The sequence below is a fragment of the Acomys minous genome (genome assembly GCF_964271855.1).
Source record: "Acomys minous genome assembly, chromosome: 10".
NCBI lineage: Eukaryota > Metazoa > Chordata > Mammalia > Rodentia > Muridae > Acomys > Acomys minous.
Window position 1 is genome coordinate 101,157,553 of NC_140491.1, and position 22,307 is coordinate 101,179,859.

General features: G+C 41.4%; 1 protein-coding gene across 1 annotated transcript in view; it reads right to left on the reverse strand.

Annotated features, from left to right (window-relative positions):
• TTC21B (tetratricopeptide repeat domain 21B) overlaps window positions 1-22,307 on the reverse strand; it is a 75,934-nt gene that overhangs the window by 48,164 nt on the left and 5,463 nt on the right. The window contains exons 4-12 of the mRNA XM_084798176.1: window positions 19,612-19,778; window positions 19,063-19,185; window positions 14,582-14,739; window positions 12,120-12,204; window positions 9,145-9,243; window positions 7,568-7,760; window positions 7,085-7,182; window positions 6,554-6,754; window positions 1,575-1,704 (exon numbers count right to left, since the gene is read on the reverse strand). Of these exons, the coding sequence (XP_084654302.1) occupies window positions 1,575-1,704; window positions 6,554-6,754; window positions 7,085-7,182; window positions 7,568-7,760; window positions 9,145-9,243; window positions 12,120-12,204; window positions 14,582-14,739; window positions 19,063-19,185; window positions 19,612-19,778 (1,254 nt within the window). The remainder of the gene's footprint in view (window positions 1-1,574; window positions 1,705-6,553; window positions 6,755-7,084; window positions 7,183-7,567; window positions 7,761-9,144; window positions 9,244-12,119; window positions 12,205-14,581; window positions 14,740-19,062; window positions 19,186-19,611; window positions 19,779-22,307) is intronic.

The following is a 22,307-nucleotide window of genomic DNA, read 5'->3' on the forward strand; positions in this document are numbered from 1 at the left end:
AGTCCACTTCTAGTTTACTCTCTGTGCTTCATGTTTGCATTTGAAGATGTGAGATCTCTGCTTCTTTTCCAGCCACCACGCCTGCACTTGCTGCCAGGCTTCCCTGCCACGAGAGAGCCATATCCCTCTGACACCAATAGCCCAGATAAACTCTATCTTCTATAAATCAAGGTGATCTTGATGTTTTATCACAGCAACACAAGTGACCAGGACAAAGACTGACATTTATAAACCTACAATGCTGCAGTGTCATCTGCACTAACAAAGAGGACACATTCTAAAACTGGGCTACATGACTATATGCAATAAACATAAAAAGTTCAAGGATACATTCCTGAAATTCTAAAACATAAGATATAAATCAAAATACCTTACCACCAACTGAAGTATATCAAAACGTTATAAAACATTTGCTATGTATCTAGAAATCTTAAAAACCTACTTAATCTTACAACATTGGTTAAGATTAATGGTATAAGAATGCTGGAGTTCCAGAGGGATGCGACTCTATCTTGGGCTGGCAGAGGCTTCTCATAGCATCCTCAGCACAGACTTTAGGTACTACACCTTCCTTGCGATGCAGTCCACGCGGACTTGTAGGTGGCATTCCCAAATGCTGGCTTAAGTGGACATATCAAGGCCCACTTCACACCCAGCCTTTCTAGAATGGGGAAGAATAGGTCCTAAGTTATTCCTGGTTTAAATGCACCTCACCTTTACTTGTTGGCAATAGAATATCCAGGGTCGAATTCAGTTTCCTAGTTCATAAGAGCTCAGCCTACTCACTGAAATCCCACAGTAGCCATTTACCCCTCAGAGCTAGAGAAGTAATGGGCAAATTATTGACAGAGATAGCACAGTAACTTATTAAACATAGTGTCAAAGTCTGGCAATCACCCAGCAGCAAATTCAGTAACTCTGGGATCTTTATAATCGTAATGCGTGATACCTAGAACCGTGAGGGCAAAAGGCAATGGAAATGCTAAGCCAGACTTAAAATGGCGTGCTTAGACCAATCTGTAGCCCCCAACCCCAATATACTGCAAAAATAAAATGTAACAAAATAAAAGAGATGAGTGGTTAAAGAAGGCCTTCATGTGTACGTGTGTAGTGCTGATGCTGTGAACCATCCCACACTCTACTGGGTCCTTGAATAGCTGCTATTCCAAGACATCTAAGAGACTGCAGCTTCATTTTACGTCTCTGTTTGATGAGTTTCCAATATGCACTTGCTTCACATCGTACACTGTGTTTGTGTTCATTCTTAAATACATTTTTTAATATTTTGGACAGTTTCTTCTACTTGTAATCAGGTTTTTAAGTGAAAACTGTTAAATAAGAAAGATTAATAGCAAGGAATTGAGGTAGCTGGCATGAACATGGGTATGAAATGAACCTAAAATAGTAGGTTTTGCATCTGTTGTAGTTTTGGATTGAACATACATATTCGCAGACAAAATATGCTTGTATGTGACTGTTCTCCCCAGAGTGGAGCACCGAACCTATTTACACCTGCCACTCCCAACACCACAATCAAACTCCTACATTATTTTAAGTGCTAAGGTATATATTACCTGACAAATATTTCACTTTGGCCATTAAGAAGACCGCTTGTGGAAGACCTGGTACACTTCTAATAATTGTCTCCAGGACGGAAGAACAACGCCTGAGAATTGGAGAAAGAGGCTGCCCAGGACCTGCAGGCTAAACAAAGCAAATAAGTTCACTTTCTAAGTTCATAGCCATATTTAACAAGGACTGAACACACATTAATCTTATTGTGACTAGAAGAAAGTAGTACTTCCTAGAAAATTATTCTTATTTTTTTCATATTACCTTTGCTATATAATTGCACAAATACTAAACTATCTCCCTAGTCATCTACAAATAGACTTACAAACTATTGTTGGGTTTTATGCTGTTAAATAATTAGGGAATTGTTATTTACTTAATATTTTAATAATACATTAAGACAGTTACCAGTTCAACATTTATCAAAGACACATCTGTCTAAAGAAAAGACAACTGAGAAGGATTTCTTGCTTAGATCCCCTGCATTGCTCCACTGATGCTGTCCTCAGACCTGAGTGATGATCTTCCCCATGCCCTTCACCTGATGTACAATGTGTGCCATCCTTCAGGCCAGTGACTGCATGCTCTTACAGAAGATCACTGTGCATATGGGCCACGTAGCTGACAGTAAGCTGCCCTATGCCAAGGCACAGAACATGTTCTCAGAAAGATACTCAAGATATGACTATCGCCTACATCACCCCAACTTCTTCGAATCTCCACAGCACACATTCTACAGTAGTTTCCTGCTAAGTGCTGCTTCTTTTATGGGTGGTGGGAACCATGGCTCTGTTCCAGGGAATGGCATCCGTGTGCTCTGTGAATAGCTCTCCTTGTAGGAAGTGTGACGGACTCTGCAGCCTTGGCTATTTTTCCAGGGACTATGGGGTGATCCCTTTTCTCTAGCACAAGAGTATGGATGCTCTAGACAAGCTTTTTCTTTCACTTTGTCTGTAATGGGTACAGCAATAACACAACAGACATCTCCTAATAACTCCATTATTAGGTGGATGAATTAAAAATATGTGACACGATTAAGATGATGACTCCAGTAGCAATTCAGAACCCTGAAAAGTTTTGAGGCACATAATTATTCTCAGAAAAGCCCACAGTATACTCAGATGCAGAGGGAGCTCTTGCAAAGAAGTTAGTGAGTGCACATAAACACCAGAATATTAGTTCAAGAACAGGGAACTCATCTGAATAGTAGGTGGAAAACAGGAGTCAACTAGCTCTTGTACCAACAGAATAAATTTCCTTGCCTTGCTACAATTGTACAGAAGAGAATTATAGATACTGTTACAGCAGCTTTAGATAAAACTTGTATTAGGTGTTTAAAGTAGAGTGTGCTGACCACAATGACCATGGAGATGTGCTTACACTATGAGGCCATTAGGTTAAAGATCTGCCAAGGGAAAATAAAGCATATGGGAAGGAAACAAGAAAACATTTAGAGAATCATGGTGTAGTTTCTTAAAATGTATTTGAGGAAGAAAAGCTGAAAGTGTATGCTCTGTGACTTTGAAATGAAATACATGGAGAGGCTCCAGCTCCTTGGAGCCATTTCCACAAGGGCAAGCTGGTGTTTATGTCCCTCACTGTGATGACCCCACATCTCGGTCTTGGGGCCTTTGAACCCACCATAGCTGGACTCCAGCATATGGGGTTAAGGGTCTTTATTCATCTTCAAGATCAGAGCTTTATATTGCTTTGAACTGAAGCTAGGTAAATTCTTTAAAACAGTTGTGATGGTTACTAATGACTGTTTACTTGCCAGGATCCACAACCACCAAGGAGACAAGCCTCTGGTAGTGCTGTGAGGGAGTCCCTAGACTCAGATAACTGAAGTGGGAAGACCCACCTTAAATGTGGCTAAGTCGTTTCTCTGGACTGGAGCCCTGGGCTGAATACAAAGGAAGAAGGAGCCGAGTGCCAGCATTCATCTCTCTCGGCTTCCCGATGTGATGTAGACAGAGCCTCGCATTCCTGCTGCCATACCTTCCCCATCATGTTGGACTGTACATAATTATGCACCAAAATAAACCCATCCTCCTCCCCCCCCCTTCCCTCGCTTGCTTTTGTTGGGTATTTTATCACAGCAACAACGCAAGTCACTAACACAAATATTTTTCAGCAAAAAAATAGTTAAAGTAAAAATGATGGTAAGTATCTTGCCATTTGTTAGGAAATGCTGAGAACAACTTTCACTTCTTTTTCTTCTATTTGATGTTAGTTATATTTTGAGACAAGGCCTCACTGTGCAGCCCAGGCTGGCCTCAACCTCATGATCCTCTTGCCTCTGTTACTTAAGAGCTAGAACTAAAGTGCAGGCTGCCTCACCCAAAGAAAAACAGCCATTATTGTACTGGGGTTTCCTTGTACAATCAAAGATTAAAAGCAGACTCTAGAGACAATCTTGGATATTATGCTTGTTAGGTTAAAAATGAAAAGAAAACTGAAAAGAAAAAGAAAAGAGACCAACAGACAAGGAGTGGAGCTGAGGCCAGCGCTGCCTTTCTCCAATGAAAACAGTATTATGAAGAAGACCAAGTTACAACATGCACATAAAAATTACGTAGGTCAGGTGGTGGTGTATGCCTTTAATCCCAGCACTCAGGGAGGCAGAGGCAGGTGGATCTCTGTGAGTTTGAAGCCAGCCTGGTCTACAAAGGGAGTCCAGAACAGCCAAGGCTACACTGAGAACCCTGTCTTGGAAACAAAACAAAACAAAATTGTATTATGGGAAACAAGCTGTGCAGTTGGATTAGAGACCTAGCTACCAAGTACTGTGCTATTTTGTAAACTACCTACGGTTTGGGGTTCACTCTTAGCTCGGCGAACAAGGCAATCCTTTGAAATACTCAGCACTGAAGCTTTGCCTGTCCTTGCCTCCCCTGTGACTGCTCTCCTCCCACTCAGTCTAGTCCACTCACTCCCCTGTGCGCCTGTGAGCATCTGCATCAACTGTTCCCTTTGTCTGAAACAAGCTATTTCCACAGGCCACCTTCAGTTCTTGTTTTTATACTAAGGCCTACTCTGACCCTTTCACTTACACAATTCATCATCTTACCCTGTTCTATTACTTCCTTATCCCCTTCACCACTATACTATCCCGTCTTCTTATGGTATCTGCTGTGTCCTTTTAGAATATGTTTCTTGAAGCAAGAGTTCTAACTTGTTTTTCCCCAAGCACATTCTCCCGGCTCCACGTGGTGTGCTGAAAATGCTATAAAACATCTGCAGAAAGAGGCCTAGATGATGAATGTATGTTGAAATATGCATTCAAACTACCAAGCAACTTGCATCGATGCTGACTTGGGAGAGTAACTTAAGTCAGCCTGAATTAATCATCCAGTGGGAGTCTGGGAGAGCGATGTTTGGGAAATGACGTGATACTGAACAATATGCAGAGCTCGCTGTGGGTCTAGGGAGCTGTAAGACCTGGGGTCAAGACATGTTCAAGCCCCAGAAATCACGTCCTGAGATTGGCAGGAGCAGGATCACTCCCCCACCCCCTGCCCTGGGCTCCCACCCTTGCCCCTCGGAGAAAGTCACTTAACCCGGCAGCCAGGGTGGACTTCCTCTCCTTATAAGGTTATGTACAGCAATATCTGAAATTCCTCTTTATGGATCTGAGGTATCCTCAGCACCCTGGCCCGGGCCAATGATGCAAACTCTCTCTCAAGACACCTATCCACTCCCTAAAGGTTTAAATAGCCTTTGTTCTCCCAAGTAAATGAGCTGTCTCACAGAAGCCTTTCTCCTGAGAGTCTGTTCTAGTCTGTGCTCACTGGATACTTGACATCTCCATCTCCACCGCTCCTGCCTTGCTCCCCTTCCCAGAATCCACCAGCTGTGAAGGCAGGTGGTTATGCTGTTATAGGCGGGGAAGCCAGGCCAGGAATGGCAGCTTCCTAAGAGAAGACCATTTTTCTTATTTTGATCATTAATATAGCATCTAGAGCTATAAATCAGAGGGATCGTAATAACTTTGGTTTTAGTGATGAGTATTGGATAGCCTTAGCTGAAAAACCTGTATTGAAGTAACAGTTGAGCCTCGTGTGTGCATGTCACTTTGGAAAGCATCCCCGGGAGTGCCAAACAGGTTTCTAGTGGTACAACTCAAAAATACTAATGCTTACAAAGGACCATCATTATCTCTAAGCTAGACCAAGCAGATGCCAACTGCCAATGATCTTCCATATAATATATAGGACAAGAGCTAACAGGAATATGATAATTGAAAAGTATACGATGAACACGAGAAGATAAATGGCAAGAAATAAATGTGGAGTCCTACTCTTGATCTCAGAGGTATGAGTGGTAGATCATTGTCTTTGTTAACTCTTGACTCAGCATGCGTGTGTGTGTGCGTGCGTGCGTGCGTGTGTGTGTGTGTGTGTGTGTGTGTGAATGGATTCCCATGTGTATACAGAACAAGCACAGGGAATTTCTCACAACAGGAGGATATAAGCCAAATCTACCATCTACTTTATGAAGGAAAAGGATTCTTCTTTGTACTAAATAACTAGATGTGTCATTCCGAGGAACAGGAGGAAGAGCCAGTGGTCTACTTTTAACGCAAAGCAGAGTTTGATTTCATATGGGAAAGTCTTCATTAGTTTTACAAAAGAACTCCAGGTTTGAGTTTGCCTTGCCCAAGGTGAGATGGCACTTAGTGAGGTTACCAATCAGGTTCAAATATGCAGCAAGCATGAGAATTAAGCACTTCACTTTAAATATTTTTAAACGAAGAGTTTCAGGATTTAAAATATTATAAATGATTTTTTTTTACAAATCAATACCTTCATTATTTGGTAGTAATCCTTTCTATAAAGATTGATTTAAAATGATTTCAATTAACAGAATTACAAATGCTAATTAGAGGTGCAGATAGAGTTGAACACACTAATGAGCACTTGTTAGCACTGCTGTGGGACACAGGGACCCAGCCTTGGGGATAAGAGACAGAGTTACCTACCTGAATCGGACAGAAATTTAAATACTCAGTAACAACTTCTAGTAAGAAGTCAGGATTGAGCTTCTCAAAATACTGTATGCCAAGAGGTAAGTCTTCTAACTGTGAAAAGTGAGTGTTCACAACGTCATTTAACACATTTATAATGTCTTCCTGTCGATGATTTTTTTTTGTAGCAAGGACTGCATGTAAATACATTAATTCCTGAAAAATAAGTAGATTTCATAGGTTATTCCTTTTGGCTATAATGCCATTTATTTCTGCTGAGATTTCAGGTGTATATAAAGTGTTATATATATGAAATTATTCAAACATTTGATATGAAATTATTCAAATCTCAGTATTAGCAGAACCAAGTTTTAGGATCATTGAGAAAACCATTTACTGTCAAGTTGCACAGAGGTAGACTAGCAAATGCAATTACACATTAAAGTTAGTGCTCATTCACCATTTAAAGCTAAGGATGAATGGTCATTTGAGGTTTCATGTTTTATGAATAGCAGCTATGACCTGCCATCAGATAAAATGCCATACCGCAGATTTTCCCATTGACTGCTGAAATTCACTGAAGAACTCCAACTGCTGGTCTGCATCTTGCAATTGCCCGTCTATTAACTGACACCGAATAAGTCCTGAAATCAAACAAAACCAATCAAGGCTTAGTTCAACCAACTAACCGAAGTTAGCAAAACATTTTCTCCCATTACAACAATCGTGCTTTAGACTGAAAAAATACAATAAGAGCACAGCAGGTTCAGTTGGGCAAGACATACGGTAGCCAGGGACTAAGTGAAATTTTTACTACACAATTCACAACTTGATAGAAGGACCAAATAGGACCCATTCTTTCAAGATAGCATTTGTGAGGTAAATTGTTATTTTTAAAGATACACAATTTTTCCTTCTGTGCATGATAGAAAGTTTAATTTTTAAAAATTAAATATATATTCTCTGCTTCAGTGGGCTGGTCCTTACAGTGAGTTCCCTAGAGGAAGTCATTGGTGCGCCATCACGTACCGGTGACCGCAGAGATGTTGCTTTCACTCAGCGTCATGGCAGTCCTGTACCACTTCCAGGCCTCTTTCGCTTTGCCTTGGAGAATCATTTGGTAGCCAAGCTCTGTAGCAATTTCTGCTTGCTGGGGGGTTAAACTAAATGCTTTTTCTAGGAAACTTTGAACTTTTTGTAGAATGAGTTGATTACGTCCACACTGAAAAGAGAAAAACAAGGACAAATGTAGACAAAAGTCCACCTGGACTTAGAATAAAAGACCTATTTTTCTCTACACTTACTCGAGCTTGAAATGCAGGATGGAAGGAAGGGGAAGAAGGGTTATTCAGGAAGGGAAAGCTTCTGTCACGGAGATACTACATCAAGGAAGCGGGTATGATCCACCACAGGTGGATAATAAACCCTGTTTTATGACATCACCATCTTGGTGCGTATTTTGTTGTGCGAAAACAATATGATTTTCACGATTCTTTTACAAATTAGATAGGAAATTTTCTATTTTAAGGTTTCTAAATATATGTACACAATTAAATTATAATCCCTTTCCCCCTTAAATACAACCTGTACTAATAGGAAATATATTTTAAAAAGACATAGCTTACATCTTTTTGGGAAAAAAAATTCACCAAAAACTGTTGATGCCAATGTTGTAAAATAACCATTGAACATGCAACTTTTAAGAGTAAAACATTCCTCTGAATATTTCAATAGACTTTAAATTGTTCTAAAAATAAGTGAAATTGTGTCTGGTAGTAACACAAATAACAATGAAAATTACATTAATTCATACTTTTAGATTATTTTCTTTCTCTAAATTTAATACATCCTACATGTTTGGTTTTTCGTTGTTGTTTGTTAAGACAGGGTTTCTCTGTGCTGCTCTTGATGTCTTAGACTTTGCAGACCAGGCTGGCCTTGAACTCACAGAGATCGGCCTGCCTCTGCCTACAGAGTGCTGGCATTAAAGGTGTGCGCCACCACATTCACTCAGCCTACGTGTTTCAAAATAAGATAATTTCTACAATTTAGTAATTAATATCCTTACGTTTTTCTTTTGTTGGCTTGATAATTCCTTTACTTGTGGTCATTTTCACCCACATATTTTCTGATAGTTCACTGAACTGTTTAAAGCTCTTATTCCTTTCACTGTCTTTGTCTGACTGCTGTGTTTTTCCTCTCGTCCTGTCATCTTGCCTTTACCGAATGCTCACAATGGAAGCACGCCTTTATTATAACAACAACAAAGCAAGACACGGGCCTTTTCCTCCACGGAAACACTCACTTATACACTTGAATGGATTTCCGCAAAGGGTTTATAACGGAACCGAAGTGCAGAGCACCCTAACTCCAGACATTGGCCTGGCTTCCTCTGCCTGGAAGGCACCCTAGCACCAGGAGCCCCTTCCTCACGGCCCCTGCAGGCTGGAAAGTGGCAGCTATAATCTCCCACGTCTCCTTTCTTGGGAACAGATGACATATTTAGATCATATCGCTTTCACCCCTGGCTTTATGTTCCTCAGCGCTCTATCTACTGATGAACTGCGAACGCTAAATAGTAGAGCCTGGCTAGTAGGCAGTCTTACGGTTCTGCTGAAGGCGATTGTAATCTTATAAAAGAGCTGAGCATTTTGTGGTTCCATGATGTCCAGTGCGTTTCCTAAATTTTCCAGCTTGGTAACAGCCTAAAACAAAGTAAACGGAATTAATATTAAAATGTGCTAAGAAAAAGACTAATACATAAAATTGTACTCTAATATACTATTACTGATATGTATCATATATATGTATATACATATAATAAGGATTTACTTATTTGTAACTTATGTGTATGTATGCACACCATGTATATGCCTGCTCTGTAAAAGCTACAAGGGGGTGTTACATCCCCTGGAAGTGGAGGTACAGATGGTCGTAAGCTGCATGAGGATGCTGGAAACCGAACCCAGTCTTCTGCAAGAGCAGCATGCACTCATCACCACTGAGCATCTCTCCAGCCCCTTATTTCTGACATTTTTAAGAGACCTTGTTTTTTTTTTCTTTTACAAATTTCTTCTTTCTAATATGTATGTACGTATGTATGTATGCTATGGTGTGGCATATGTTTGTGTGCTTTGGTAGAGTATGCATGTGTGCTGTATGCATGTATGCTGCGATGTGGTGTATGCATGTCTGCCCTGGTGTGGTTTATGCATGTGTACTGTTGTATGGAATATGCATGTGTACTGTGTGGTGTATACATGTGTGCCATGGTGTGGTGTATACATGTGTCTTCTGGTGTGGGGTATGCATGTGTGCCATGGTATAGCATATGCATGTGTGCTTTGGTGTGGTATATACATGTGTCCTCTGGTGTGGTGTATGCATGTGTGCCATGGTGTGGTGTATACATGTGTGCCATGTTGTGGTGTATGTATGTGTGCAATGGTATGGCATATGTATGTGTGCCATGGTGTGGCATATGTATATGTGCTGTAGTATGGTGTATGCATGTATGTTCTGGTGTGGTATATTCATGTGTGCTGTGGTGTGCTGTACAAATAAGCAAATGTTAGTGTGCATGTGCTTGTATAGAAGCTACAGTTGGCTCCTACTTCCTCTTACCTTTGAGCCAGGGTCTCTCACTGAATCTGGAGCTTATCCCTTCTACAACACCAGCTGGTAAGTGAGCTCAGGGGCCCTCCTGTGTCTATATCCTCGATGCTAGGAATGTAAGCCTGTGCCACCACGCTTGACATCTTATGCAAACTGGAGGTCCAAACTCAAATCCTCATGTTTATGCAGAAAGCACTCCACATACTGGGTATCTCCCAGACCCCTCAGGGAATCTTCGAGATTGTAAGATAACTACAATCAACTTAAAGCTCCAGATCTTTTTATAAATCTCCGGTAATTACACACAATTATTTCTTGTTAATACTCATTATTGAATAGAAGTCTCTGGATAGTAAAGATTGCTATAGTGAAGTCATGCCAAAGGGCTGTTTGAATGATAATATATTTATGAAAATGTTGGATGAGCCTTTGAACCGCATAGATAGCCTAACATATTTGAAATGGTTTCCACAATAGAAAAATCATGAAAGTGGTTAGTATAAATAATGTTTGTTGGTGTTTCTGGTTTGTTAGTTTGGGGGCTAAGAATCAGCCTTGCACATGTTAGGCAAACATCTCTCCCATTGAGCTGTAGCCTGAGCTCCAAGTCACTGGAAGGACCTTGCTCTTCAAGGTTGCAGTCCTTCCACTCCAGATAGCCATTCTGAGCTCAGTATTAGGAAGGAGCAGGACTCCCTCTCCTCAGCAGGGCCTCCAGCTCTCTGCCTGACTCCATCTGCAGTGTCTTTAGACACAGATGCCCCTAACCACATTTAATGCATGGCCCTTGACACAGCTCCCTGCTAGCTCTCCCCTCCCTTCGCCTATAGGATAATTGTAATTAGGTACTGTGCTCCTGTTCATATGATGCAAGTATGGTTAAGTTGTGTTTTAGGAAAGATTTACAACAGTGCTTTTTGAAGAGGGTAGTTTCAACCAATTATGAACACCTATCCTGGAAGCCTCCCACCCACTCCCCATGGGCTATATAGCCTTTGTTCTCCCTGAGTAAAGCTAAACTGGCTCCTCAAGTGGTTCCTGGAGTGTTTGATCTCTGTCATGCTTACGGCCTTCCAGACCCTATGCCTCCTCTTCTGCTCCCCTTGTCTTTGTGGGCTGATGGCCAGCAGCCCCCAGGGAAGAGGAGAACCACACAAGTAATAAAGGAAAAAGATCGCAAACAATTTGAACCGCTAAGATTCTTCTAAGTGTCTACAAAGCAGTGGTTCTCAACCTGTGGGTCATGACATTTGGGGGTCAAACGACCTTCTCACAGGGGTCACCCAAGATCATCAGAAAGCACAGATACTTAGATTACAATTTATAAAAGTGGCAAAGTTAGAGTTAAGAAGTAGCAACAAAAATAATTTTATGATTTGGGGTCACCACAACATGAGGAACTGTAGTAAAGGGTTATAGCATTAGGAACGTGGAAGTCACCAGCCTAAAGTATTTGTTAGGTGGTGGCCCATTACCCGAGTTAAACACACAGACCTCTTAGAGCATGACTGACAACGACTGGATTTGCACTTCTTTGCCAGTGACTAGTGAGTGTGTGCAGTAGTACTGAAACAGGTGTACGTTAGCATAAGGGTTTCATCCTTAGCTCATCTGACTCACGCAGACACAACTAAGCTGCAGACATACTATGACTTCTACTTTGCATATGCACACTCATATCTAGATCATAGACAATGCTATGTGCCAGCATTTTATATAAAGATGCACAGACGCTATAAACAATCTAAAAACATTGGAGAGGAATTTCCATACATACTTTCGCTTCAGTAGTTGGTACAAGAGCTAAATTCTTTGTAATGCTTTATTTCTGGCAACCAATTAAAATCTATAAAATTCTGAAACAGAACGTCGAGCTTCTAATGATATGCACACCTCCATTTACAATGGTGTGTGGTGAAAGTCATCTCCACCCAGGCGACCTAATCACACAGTACATACATGTTACCTTTTCTATGTCCCCTTCCCTACACAGATAGTACAGAGCCAGCATCCTCAGCGCTTCCACGTTGTGGCTGTCCTGAAGCAGCAACCTGCAGGAAAACATGCCGATTAATAATAAAACAAACATGTTTTTGTTCGCGGGCTTGTTTGAGGGCTTGGTTCTTCTACGACTCTAATAAGATAAGAGGTTTTAATCAGAAAACCATAATGAGTAAGGTGAAAAACGCATCTGAATTTAATTTCTACTGTTTCAAAATATGGATAGAAATTGTGCCTGCTTCATTTAATACTGTGGTAATGCTACTTAAAGTATTAGAAATTTAACTATACAGCACAGCGTATTGAAAGGTGAGTCCATGAGCTGAAGACATGGCTCAGGGATTAGGAGCACTTGCTGCTGCTCACGCAGAGGACCTGGCTTCAGTTCTAAGTTCCCAGCAGTCCCAGGGCATCTGACACTCTCACCTAGGCTCTGTGCACCTAGTCACATGCATGTGAAGCACTTACATACAAGCAGGCAAAACATTCATACACATAAAATAAAAATAAGTGAATAAACAAAAATTTTAAGACGTTGAATTTACCTCAAGCAGGTTTTATTAAAAGGATTCTAAGAATACCAAAATTAAATATTTAAATATGCATTTTAGTATTATTCATAAATTTAAAATAGATTCCTATGTGATAAGACACAAATTAGAAAATACTGTGAAAACATTTATTAATCACCAGAAAAATACAAAAGGCATACATATAGCAAGACATGATCTATGCTATAAGAATTCTAATGAAATTTTTTCTAAAGGTCATTGTAAAAGCAACTGTTCAAAAGTGATTCGCAGATAAGGCAACCTCTCCTGAGGGTATGGAATGATGAATTTCGGATTCACTTTTTCTGCATTCTGAGTATGCCTTCTGCCATGCAACTGTGCACATCCCCCCTGCAGAAGCTGGGGTGCACTCTAAGGTACTGTGACTACAGACCTGGCTATTTCCTCCCAGCAAATCAAATCGCGCCTGAGACCAGCCACTGGAGATTATTGATATTCAAATGAGAAACCAATGTGGACTGTTTCACTCCTTGAGCTGTTTAGTTGTTTGTTTCACACCACTTGCTGTCTGATGAGATATTGCTCAGGTGGGCAGTATCTCCCAGTTTTCTCCCAGTAATCTCTTGGTAGTGTTGGATGAAACACCAGGTTTGTCCCTAACTTTGTTCAGCTGCCAAGTGGGAATACTGATAATATCTACCCCTTACAAGCCCCCTTCCCATCGGCCAGCCCTCTGAGCACTTAACATTAGGCCCTCATGGCTTACTTCCACTGGAGAGGGTCAGAGCAAGCAGGCTGGGGGCATCTTCCCAGTCTCTTGCCTTCCTAAGCTAAAACATACCCAAATTCTAGTCACTTCTCAAAGCCCCCTAAGGGTGACCGGCCTGGTTCCTCACCAGTATTTCTCTTTCAGATTATGGCAACAGCACGAACATGGTCCCCCGCTTTTGCCCTTGCTCCCTTCCTCACACACAGACCTCAAAACAGCAAGGATTCTATTAAATGTAATTCAGGCCATAATACTTAGGTATTCAAAACAGTCCTGGCTTTGCATGTCGGAAGAAACGTCAGGCCCTTCCCCTGGTACAGCCTCAGGCTCTCCGCACAGGCTCCTCCCTGTGCAAGCCTTTTCTCAGGCATCTCTGTGGCTTGCTTCTACAACCTTCTCCAGGGTTTTGCTCAAATGCCATTCTTCGGGGAGGCCTTCCATGGCCACCTCCTAACTTTCCACCCCCAGCCTACCATATTTCACTTTTTTCCCCCTCCTTAGCACCTATGTTTAATATACTGCATAATTTATCTGCTGCTTAAAATACTGTTGCTCTTACTTTAATACTAGCTTCCTAATGGCAGACAGCCTTGTTGATTAAAGGAGTCTCTATCTTAAAACAGATATGCAGATATTAACATAAATCAACAAACTGTGGGCATTTTGCATAGGGATGTATGGCATGCTATGTGTATGTTAGCATGTTTTGGCCATGTATAAATGCACATGCATGCAGAGGCCCAAAGTTGACATCCTGTGTATTCCCCAATCCCTCTTCACCTGAGATACTGAGGCAGTGCCTTTTGTTTGGGGACTCCCTGCCTATGCTCCCACACATGAAGATTATAACTCGAGTGAACGCCCACCCAGCTTTACCAAGGAGTTCAGAACTCAACAGGCCTGACAGCAAACACTATAGCCATGGAGTCAGCTCTCCAGCACCACATCTGCTTTAAAAATCAATAAATTTTTAAGTGTTTTTTTCCCCAATTCTATGCTGTTTTTAATAAAACCACTCTACATCACTTGGAAAATGAAATTTTAAGCTGATTATGCAAATCTTGTAACGGGGGAGAACAAAATCAGACTTTCTTTTCTCTCATGCATAACCAAACCCAAAGGCAGTGATATCAGTTTGCATGTAACCTTTGTGCTGTCTCCACCGTCTGATCCCAATCCTGCAAGGCCAGCTGCAATTTCATTTTCTTCTCAAAAGCAGGAAGGAAACTTGGGAAGTTTCCAATTATCCGGCTCACAGTCTCCAGGGCTCCAGAGTAATTCTGGCGCATCTCAAGGCAAAGTACCTAATGGGAGGAGGAAGTGATATCAAAGCTATGGCCTTGTACGTCAGGCCCTCACAGGCCAGCTTGGGCTACAGACTAAGTTCCAGATCAGCTTGACCTGTGGCTCCTCACATTTTCTGGCATTGTTTTCAACAGGAGCACATCATTTTTGTGTAGAAAAAAGTAAAGTTTTTTTTTTAATCAAAACCACATCTTAAAATATCACAGAAAAATTAACACACATTACATCAGCAATTTTGCTCTAAAATACTCTTAGCGTACCATTTAACCTGATAACAGGATAAAACTTAAAATAAAATGCAGAAGGGCTTAGGAAGCTGAGAAAGGAAGATGGCCAACATTGAAGGTCAGTCTGTCTTCTACATGGTGAACACTGGCTAGCCTGGGAAATGGTACAGAGGGAGGCCCTGTCTCAAACATCAAGCAAGCAAAATGGTAAAGAAATTCAAGGATTATTCTACTTAGAATGGGAAAATTGCCTTTATAGAATAAAGTGTTCCTGGGAGATTTTTAAATAGCATATAAAACTAAAGGGATTTTACATATTTTACACTGAATTTCAAAATGCTCCTTTAGGCTGAAAGTAAGCAAAGTAAAGTTTCACCAGCTGCCTTGAGCTCACTTCAGTTCTAGGGATTATCTTAAGGAAGTAATAACTTAAGGGCATCACAAAGAGGCACATTGATGGTGGTTATTGCCAAACTGTTGGTGTTTAAGAGAAAAATAAAAATGAACCCACAATGTCCACAAATAAGTCATTAACTATGCCGGTGGTCTTAAGAAGGACGGCAGAAACGTGCGACTTCTATTTACAGACACAGAGAATGCCTGCTGCACGCTGAAGCTGGCTTCCTTAGGCAGGGATAGTTATTTTCTTACTCAAGTGTCACTATTTTCTTTTCTGAAAGCAGTTACACATTATCTATGTATTGTATGCATTGTTTCTTCCAGGGGAAAATAAGCCGTAAGCATAGTTAGTGTAATAAAACTATGTGCTGGGGCCTACAAGATGACTCAGTGGAGTCGGGCATCTGCTGCCACACCTGATGACCTGAGGTCAGTGTCCAGAACCCACATGGTAGCAGGAGAGGACTGACTTCTGTAAGTTGTCCTCTGACTTCCATATGCATACACGTGCACAAATACACACAGACACTAAAACGAATAGTGTACATTCATAAATCGTGCTTTCCCTTTTTCTTCTATATTATTTCTATTTTGCCTCAACACATCTCAATGAAAAATTAACACTTTCTCTCAGTATTTTATATAAAAGTGTAATATGTGTATGCATATGCATACCATTTTCATATCAGTATAGGACAGTACAGTCACCTGGCATGCCATTATGGCAAAATAAAATATTAAAATTTTCCAATAGTTGACAATAAAAACAGAAAGATTAGGAAATTTTCATATACATTTTCTCTTGGAATCTACCTATGTAGCTAATACTGAAAATCATGAAGCCCTCCACAAAGAGCTGATGTGTCAATATCTCTACTCTCTTCCTTTGCCCTTCCCACAGGAGCACAAAGCAGCATCTTCACCCACAGCAAACCAGCCTGCATTTAATTCCTAGCTGGAATATCAACGTGGCCCTTCTGCTGAATTTACAGAAAAGTACATAATAACAACGAATCTGCCACAGCTTCAATTTTTTTGTTTCTTCCACAATTAACAATGACTTAATTCCCAAATCAACAGGGCTGGGAGGTTGGGCCTCACCAGGAAAATCAGGAAAATGGCAATGCCACTGTAAAAGGGCCTGTGGTGATGGTGTCCACCCTTCTGGTCTTCTGCCATGTGTGGAACAGAAGGACAGACTGCTCAAGGGGCTATCTTGGAAGAGTCGGTACACTTAGCAGATATCACACTTGTCAGAGCCTTAATTTTGGATTTCTCAGCTTGAGAAATAACTTTCTGTTCCATATAAAGTACCTAGCCTCAGACTTCTTTGTTTTAGTTTTCTCTCATGGGTAGAAGGTTCTAAAATAGTGTTCTATGTAGCCTAGACTGACCTTAAGCTCACGATAGTTCTCTGACCTCCCAAATACTGGGATTACAAGTGCGAGTTCATCATGCCTGTAATGTCTCTGGTGTCTTTGTCATAACAACGTAAGACAGATCATACCACGATAACTCAGAGAGATAATTTAATTCAATCATGAGCACCACAATAGATGACAAGAGTCTGCCACCATGCCCAGCTTGGAATGCCCAGTTTGTTTGTTTGTTTATTCTCAATTTAAAAAAATTTTTTAAACGCTAGGAATATAGATGAAAGGTAGAACACTTGCTTAGCCCTTTGTATGAGGCCCACAGCACTGCTAAAACAAACATCAACACCTTGCTGCTTTAAGATTTATTTTTAACTATGTGTATGTGTATTTGTCTTTGTATAAGTATGTACACATGAGCAGTGTTGCCCATGGAGACCAGAAAAGGGCACTGGATGCCTTGGAGTTGAAGTCTCAGGAAGTTGTGAGCCTTCTGTCATGAGTGCTGGGAACAGAACTCAGATCTTCTGCAAGAGTTCGAGAGGTCTTAAGTGCTGAGTCATCTTCCCAGCTCCCCAAATGGCAATGAAACATTTTTTCCCTTAGTTTTATTTATGGTGGGGTTGATTGCAGGTACGCATGGGCCGCAGCACATGTGTGGCAGTGAGAAGATAAATGTGAAGAGTCAATTCTCTCCTCCTGTCTGGTTGAGGCATGGTCTCTCCTACCGTCTCTCCCCACCTGTATACAACAGGGTAACTAGCGTACAAGCTTCTGAGTCAGTCTCCTGTCCCCTCCACAAATCTAACCAGATAGGGCTGGGATTATGGGCTTGAGCCATTGTATCCAACTTACTTTTGTGGCTTTAAGGAATAAACTTCAAGTCATTATGTTTGCATGGAAAGTATTTTTACACATTAATTCATCTCACCAGTCTCAATAATTTAGTTTCATTGTACTGTATTTACCTATTATGCATGTGCCTGCAGGTGAGTACAAGGACACACAGACTTAAGTTAGAATACAGCTCGAGGAGTCTGCAGGCCTCACAGCAAGCTGCTTTCCTCTCTAGGCCATCTCACTCACAGTGATACAGTTTTTTGACAACAAAAATAATAATGTAATTTTCTTTTCTTTTTTAAAAATTTGTTCACGTTACATCCCCATTGTAGCCCCCTCGTCACCTCCTGATCCCACCCTCCCTCCCTCATGCCCTCTCCCTCCCTCCCCTAGTCCTCAAAAAAGGGAGCCCTCCTCCCCTAACACCGGATCTCAGCCTGTCAAGTCTCATCTGTACTACCTGTACCCTCTTCCTCTGTGGCCTGGCAAGGCCGCCATGCCAGAGGGAAGTGATCAACGTAGGGGCAACAGAATCCATGTCAGAAGTCATCCCTACTCCCCATATTGTGGGACCTACAAGGTGACTGTGCTGCCTGTCTACTACATCAGAGCAGAGGGTCTAGGTCCACACCAGTGATAAACTTTGAAAGTGTTCAGAAGACATTAGTGGAGTTGCCCGCAAGAATGTAACTTAAACAATCCAACACAACACAGATTTCTAAGGATTGTCAAACGTCTATCCTCAAAACGCAGGTCAGATGATATAGTTTATCTGTTCAAGCTTTGCACTAGCTGCCTCTCAGATGCCAAGTCACAGCCAGAGGCTTGCCTTTTAGGTCCACACTCCCTTCTTTCTCTAGCCTGTAATGTCTCACTCATTCTCCCGTGACATGTATTTCTTGCTATGCCCTTCGTGTGATTGAAGGCATCTGAATCAATTTTTAATGTTTCCGCCACCATGCTATCAGGGCTTTGGCACTCATCATCTATAAGTCTTTTTAAAAAGTCAAATGTGCTGGCCACCTCATTTCCAACTGCAAATTTATGCCTTGGCTCCCATCTCCCACCTTGGCTTTATTTTTTATTGGACGTCTCACTTACCATCTAGTTATACACTAGGTAATTAACTTACCCATTTTACTCATTGCTCGTCTCCCTAATAGAAGAGGAACCCCACAACGTGAGGTGTCTGCCTTTTCCATGTCATGTTTCTTCGCTAGTGACACCTCACACATAACAGATGTAAGAGAAACATTGGACAGGAATGATCTCAGGAACCAACCACAACAGACATAACATTAATCCAAAAGTCAGGTCGTTTGGTAGGGAACTAACGTCTCTGTCTGTGTCCTTCACAGATGCAAGTCCCTCTGAAAGCCCATAACAGGACCACAGTATCACCTTTTGTGATGTACTTAGTTTCATTAGATTTCGGGTGTTTTCAGTTTTAAAACGTGATTTCTTCAACTTGGTTCCAACTCACCTTACCCAGCAGAGCAAAAATATCATTTCCGTCTTGTAATCCCTCCTCAAAATACCTGAGGGCTTTTTTAGCATAAGGCTCCTTCCCTCTTGTAAGATCAAGCCATGCTTTCAAAATTGGCCCCTGCAAAAGAAAGTTCCTATTGGAGTCAATATGCAGAGCAAGAAGCTTGTCGGCCATTACACTACTGCTGACCTTCTCTGAGCCCTTGACAGGAAACGATCATTATGATAACAGCATGATTATAACATAGTCATGTGGCTCACTCTTTGAGAATGTGTTGCTTCTCTTTGAATACAGCCTCAATGAGCTAGGGCTAGAAAGAGACATGAGACATGAGAGAGGGGAACAGAAAGAAAAGAGAGCAAGGCAGAATACAGTCTCTATTCCAGAGTTACTAGTACAGAAGCAAGAAATGTTAGTCCAACCACGCTATTTATGGAATATTTCATATATAGTAAAGATATTTGTAAGTTAAACCAAAGATACTACTACAAAATAAGCCAAGCTTCCTTTAATATTACTGTTTAAAGTAAGAAAAGTGGTCACCTCATTGCTATCATGTGACATTTTTGACATTCTGTCAACATATTCTCTCGCCTTATCATGGCGACCAATGTGCCATAGAAACAGGCCTGCATGGTACAAGGCTTTGCGTCCGGCTTCCTTACGTTGCTCCTTCATTTTGGTATCTAATTCCAGGATCGCTTCTCTATCTGAGAGAGGGAAATAACATGAAATCTAAATTAAATTCCAGACCAAGTGCTTACGGTAGGGTCAGATGAGGAGCCAGGGATGGAATTTAGTTATTCTCTCAAGGCAGCATGGTTAGAAACAAAATACACACTCTAACACCATCTCAGTACCCATAGCCTTGCTGCTTCATTTAAGATGAGCAAAACGAACCTTAGTAATGTCTTACTTAACCCAGTAAGTTAAAAATAGAAATGCAGAAATGCAAGCCAGGTGGTGCTCGGGAGGCAGAGGCAGGTGGATCGCTCTGAGTTCGAGGCCAGCCTGGTGTACTAAGCAAGTCCAGGACAGCCAAGGCTACACAGAGGAACCCTGTCTCAAAAAAACAAACAAACAAAAAGTGCAAAATGGATATAAAAGTAATGAGTTTGCTGGTTCTTAAACCAAATCTTTGAAATGGGCTTATTACATTCCTTCAGAAAAGAATGAATGTGCACAAGCCATCAAACAGAGTTGAAAAGTAGATCCATACACACAACCTGTTCCATACATAAATTGTCTAATAACTGGATCATATGTTAGATTAAAATTTAAAAAGCAAATTAAAATTTGGGCTGGTTAAGATGGCTCAGTGTGTAAAATATCTTCAGCATAAGCCTGGTATCATACACCAGTTTGTGCCACAAATCCATGTCAAAGGCTAGATGTGGTGACACGTATGTGTAACCTTACCAGACCCATGCAAGACTGGATGTGGCGGCATGCATGTGTAACCTTACCAGACCCATGCAAGACTAGATGATGTGGCGGCACGCATGTTTGACCTTACCAGACCCATGTAAGACTAGATGTGGTGGCCTGCATGTGTAACCTTACCAGACCCATGTCAAAGGCTAGATGTGGTGGCCTGCATGTGTAACCTTACCAGACTCATGCAAGACGAGCTGTGGTGGCATGCATGTATAAACTCAGCTCTCCTGTGAGATGGGAGAGACACTATGCTGCTTTGTTGTATGTCAACTTGACACTAACTAAAGACATTTTGGGAACCTCAATTCAGAAAATGTCCCTATAAGAATAGCCTAGGGGCCATTTTCTTGACTAATTATTGATATCTGAGGGCCAAGTTGATAGTGTCTGGTGCCAAACCTGGTCTGGTACTCCCAGATATTCTAATAAAGCAGGCTAAGCAAGCCATGAGGAGCAATCTAGTAAGCGGCATCCTTACAACTCCCCTCACCCCTTTGCTGCCTTCAGGTTCCTGCCCTGATTTCCTTGGATAATGGAAATAAAGTGTAAGATGCAGTAAAACCCTTTCTCCCCAAAGTTGCTTTGGGAACTGGTGTTTTGTCATAGCAATGAAAACCCTAAGTATAACAGAAACTGATACCTGGTCATGAGGTATTGCTGTGACTGGCCTAATTGTGGTGTTTGGGGGAGTACTGTGCAAGGCTTTGGAACTCTGGGCTGGAAAAGCCATTGAGTGCTCAGAGCTCAGTAGGCTATTCTGTGGGAATTCAGAAGATAGTGGTGAGAGCTGATGAAATTTCACAGGGAGGTTAGAGTCCCTCAAGGTCTCTATCATGACAGCTTAATATCTTACATTAAGGACCTGTGATTCTGGTTAGCTGCGGCTGAAAAAAAAACAGGGATGATCGACAATAGCCAAGCACCAGTAAAGTTAAACTTTTGTTTTGCTGGGACAATAGCTGCTGGTTAGCTGGACCTAGAAATCAGTGATGATTAAGTAAGAAGAGACCAGCATCACTGAGGCAAGATCTTCTGGGAAGTGTTTCCTTGGAGTCAGCACACAGAAAACTGAGGCTATAGTTGTACCTTGTGCTGGAAGGTGAACTTGGTACTGTGTGGCAGTCTCCCAGGTGGTAATGGTTTTGAAGGTATAATAGGGTCATGGAGAGGAAGGTGAAGCTCAAGGTGGTCAGTCCCTGAAGAGAGCCCAGGAGAGGCGACTGGTGAAGATGCAGCCTAGGTGCAGTGAAGACCCCAGCATTCTGAGATCCCAGTGCCATGGGATGACAACCAATAAGAGCAGCAGGAGCGGGTGAAGCTGGGCTGAGCCTATGAGACAAGCTAAATGGATTGTGAAATGGCAGAGCCAGAGAAGTGCAAATGTCTGAGCCCTCTGGAGCCCAGAAGATCATGAGTCATGAGTGAGTCCCAGACACTGGACACTAAACGATATACACTGTTGAAATTTGGTGCTTACATCTTGTAGTAAGAAAGTAATTAACTTGTTTTTTTTAATTCACCGAAAGCCGCAGTTATGAGCACTTTGGCTATTTTAAAGTAACTTTAGAATTCTAGAGACACTGAAATTTGACAGAGACTTTGGAGTTTTAATGTTTTAGAGACCTTGAGTATTTTAAATACTTTTAAAGTGTTTAAATTTTTAATGAATGAGGAACTTTTACAAGTTGGAATGTTTTTGCACTGTGATAATATTAACATACCATATGTGGACAAATGGGAAAGAAAAGGTTCTAATTGAATAGTGATACATTTATATGTCATGTTGACAAGGGGTCCTGGTT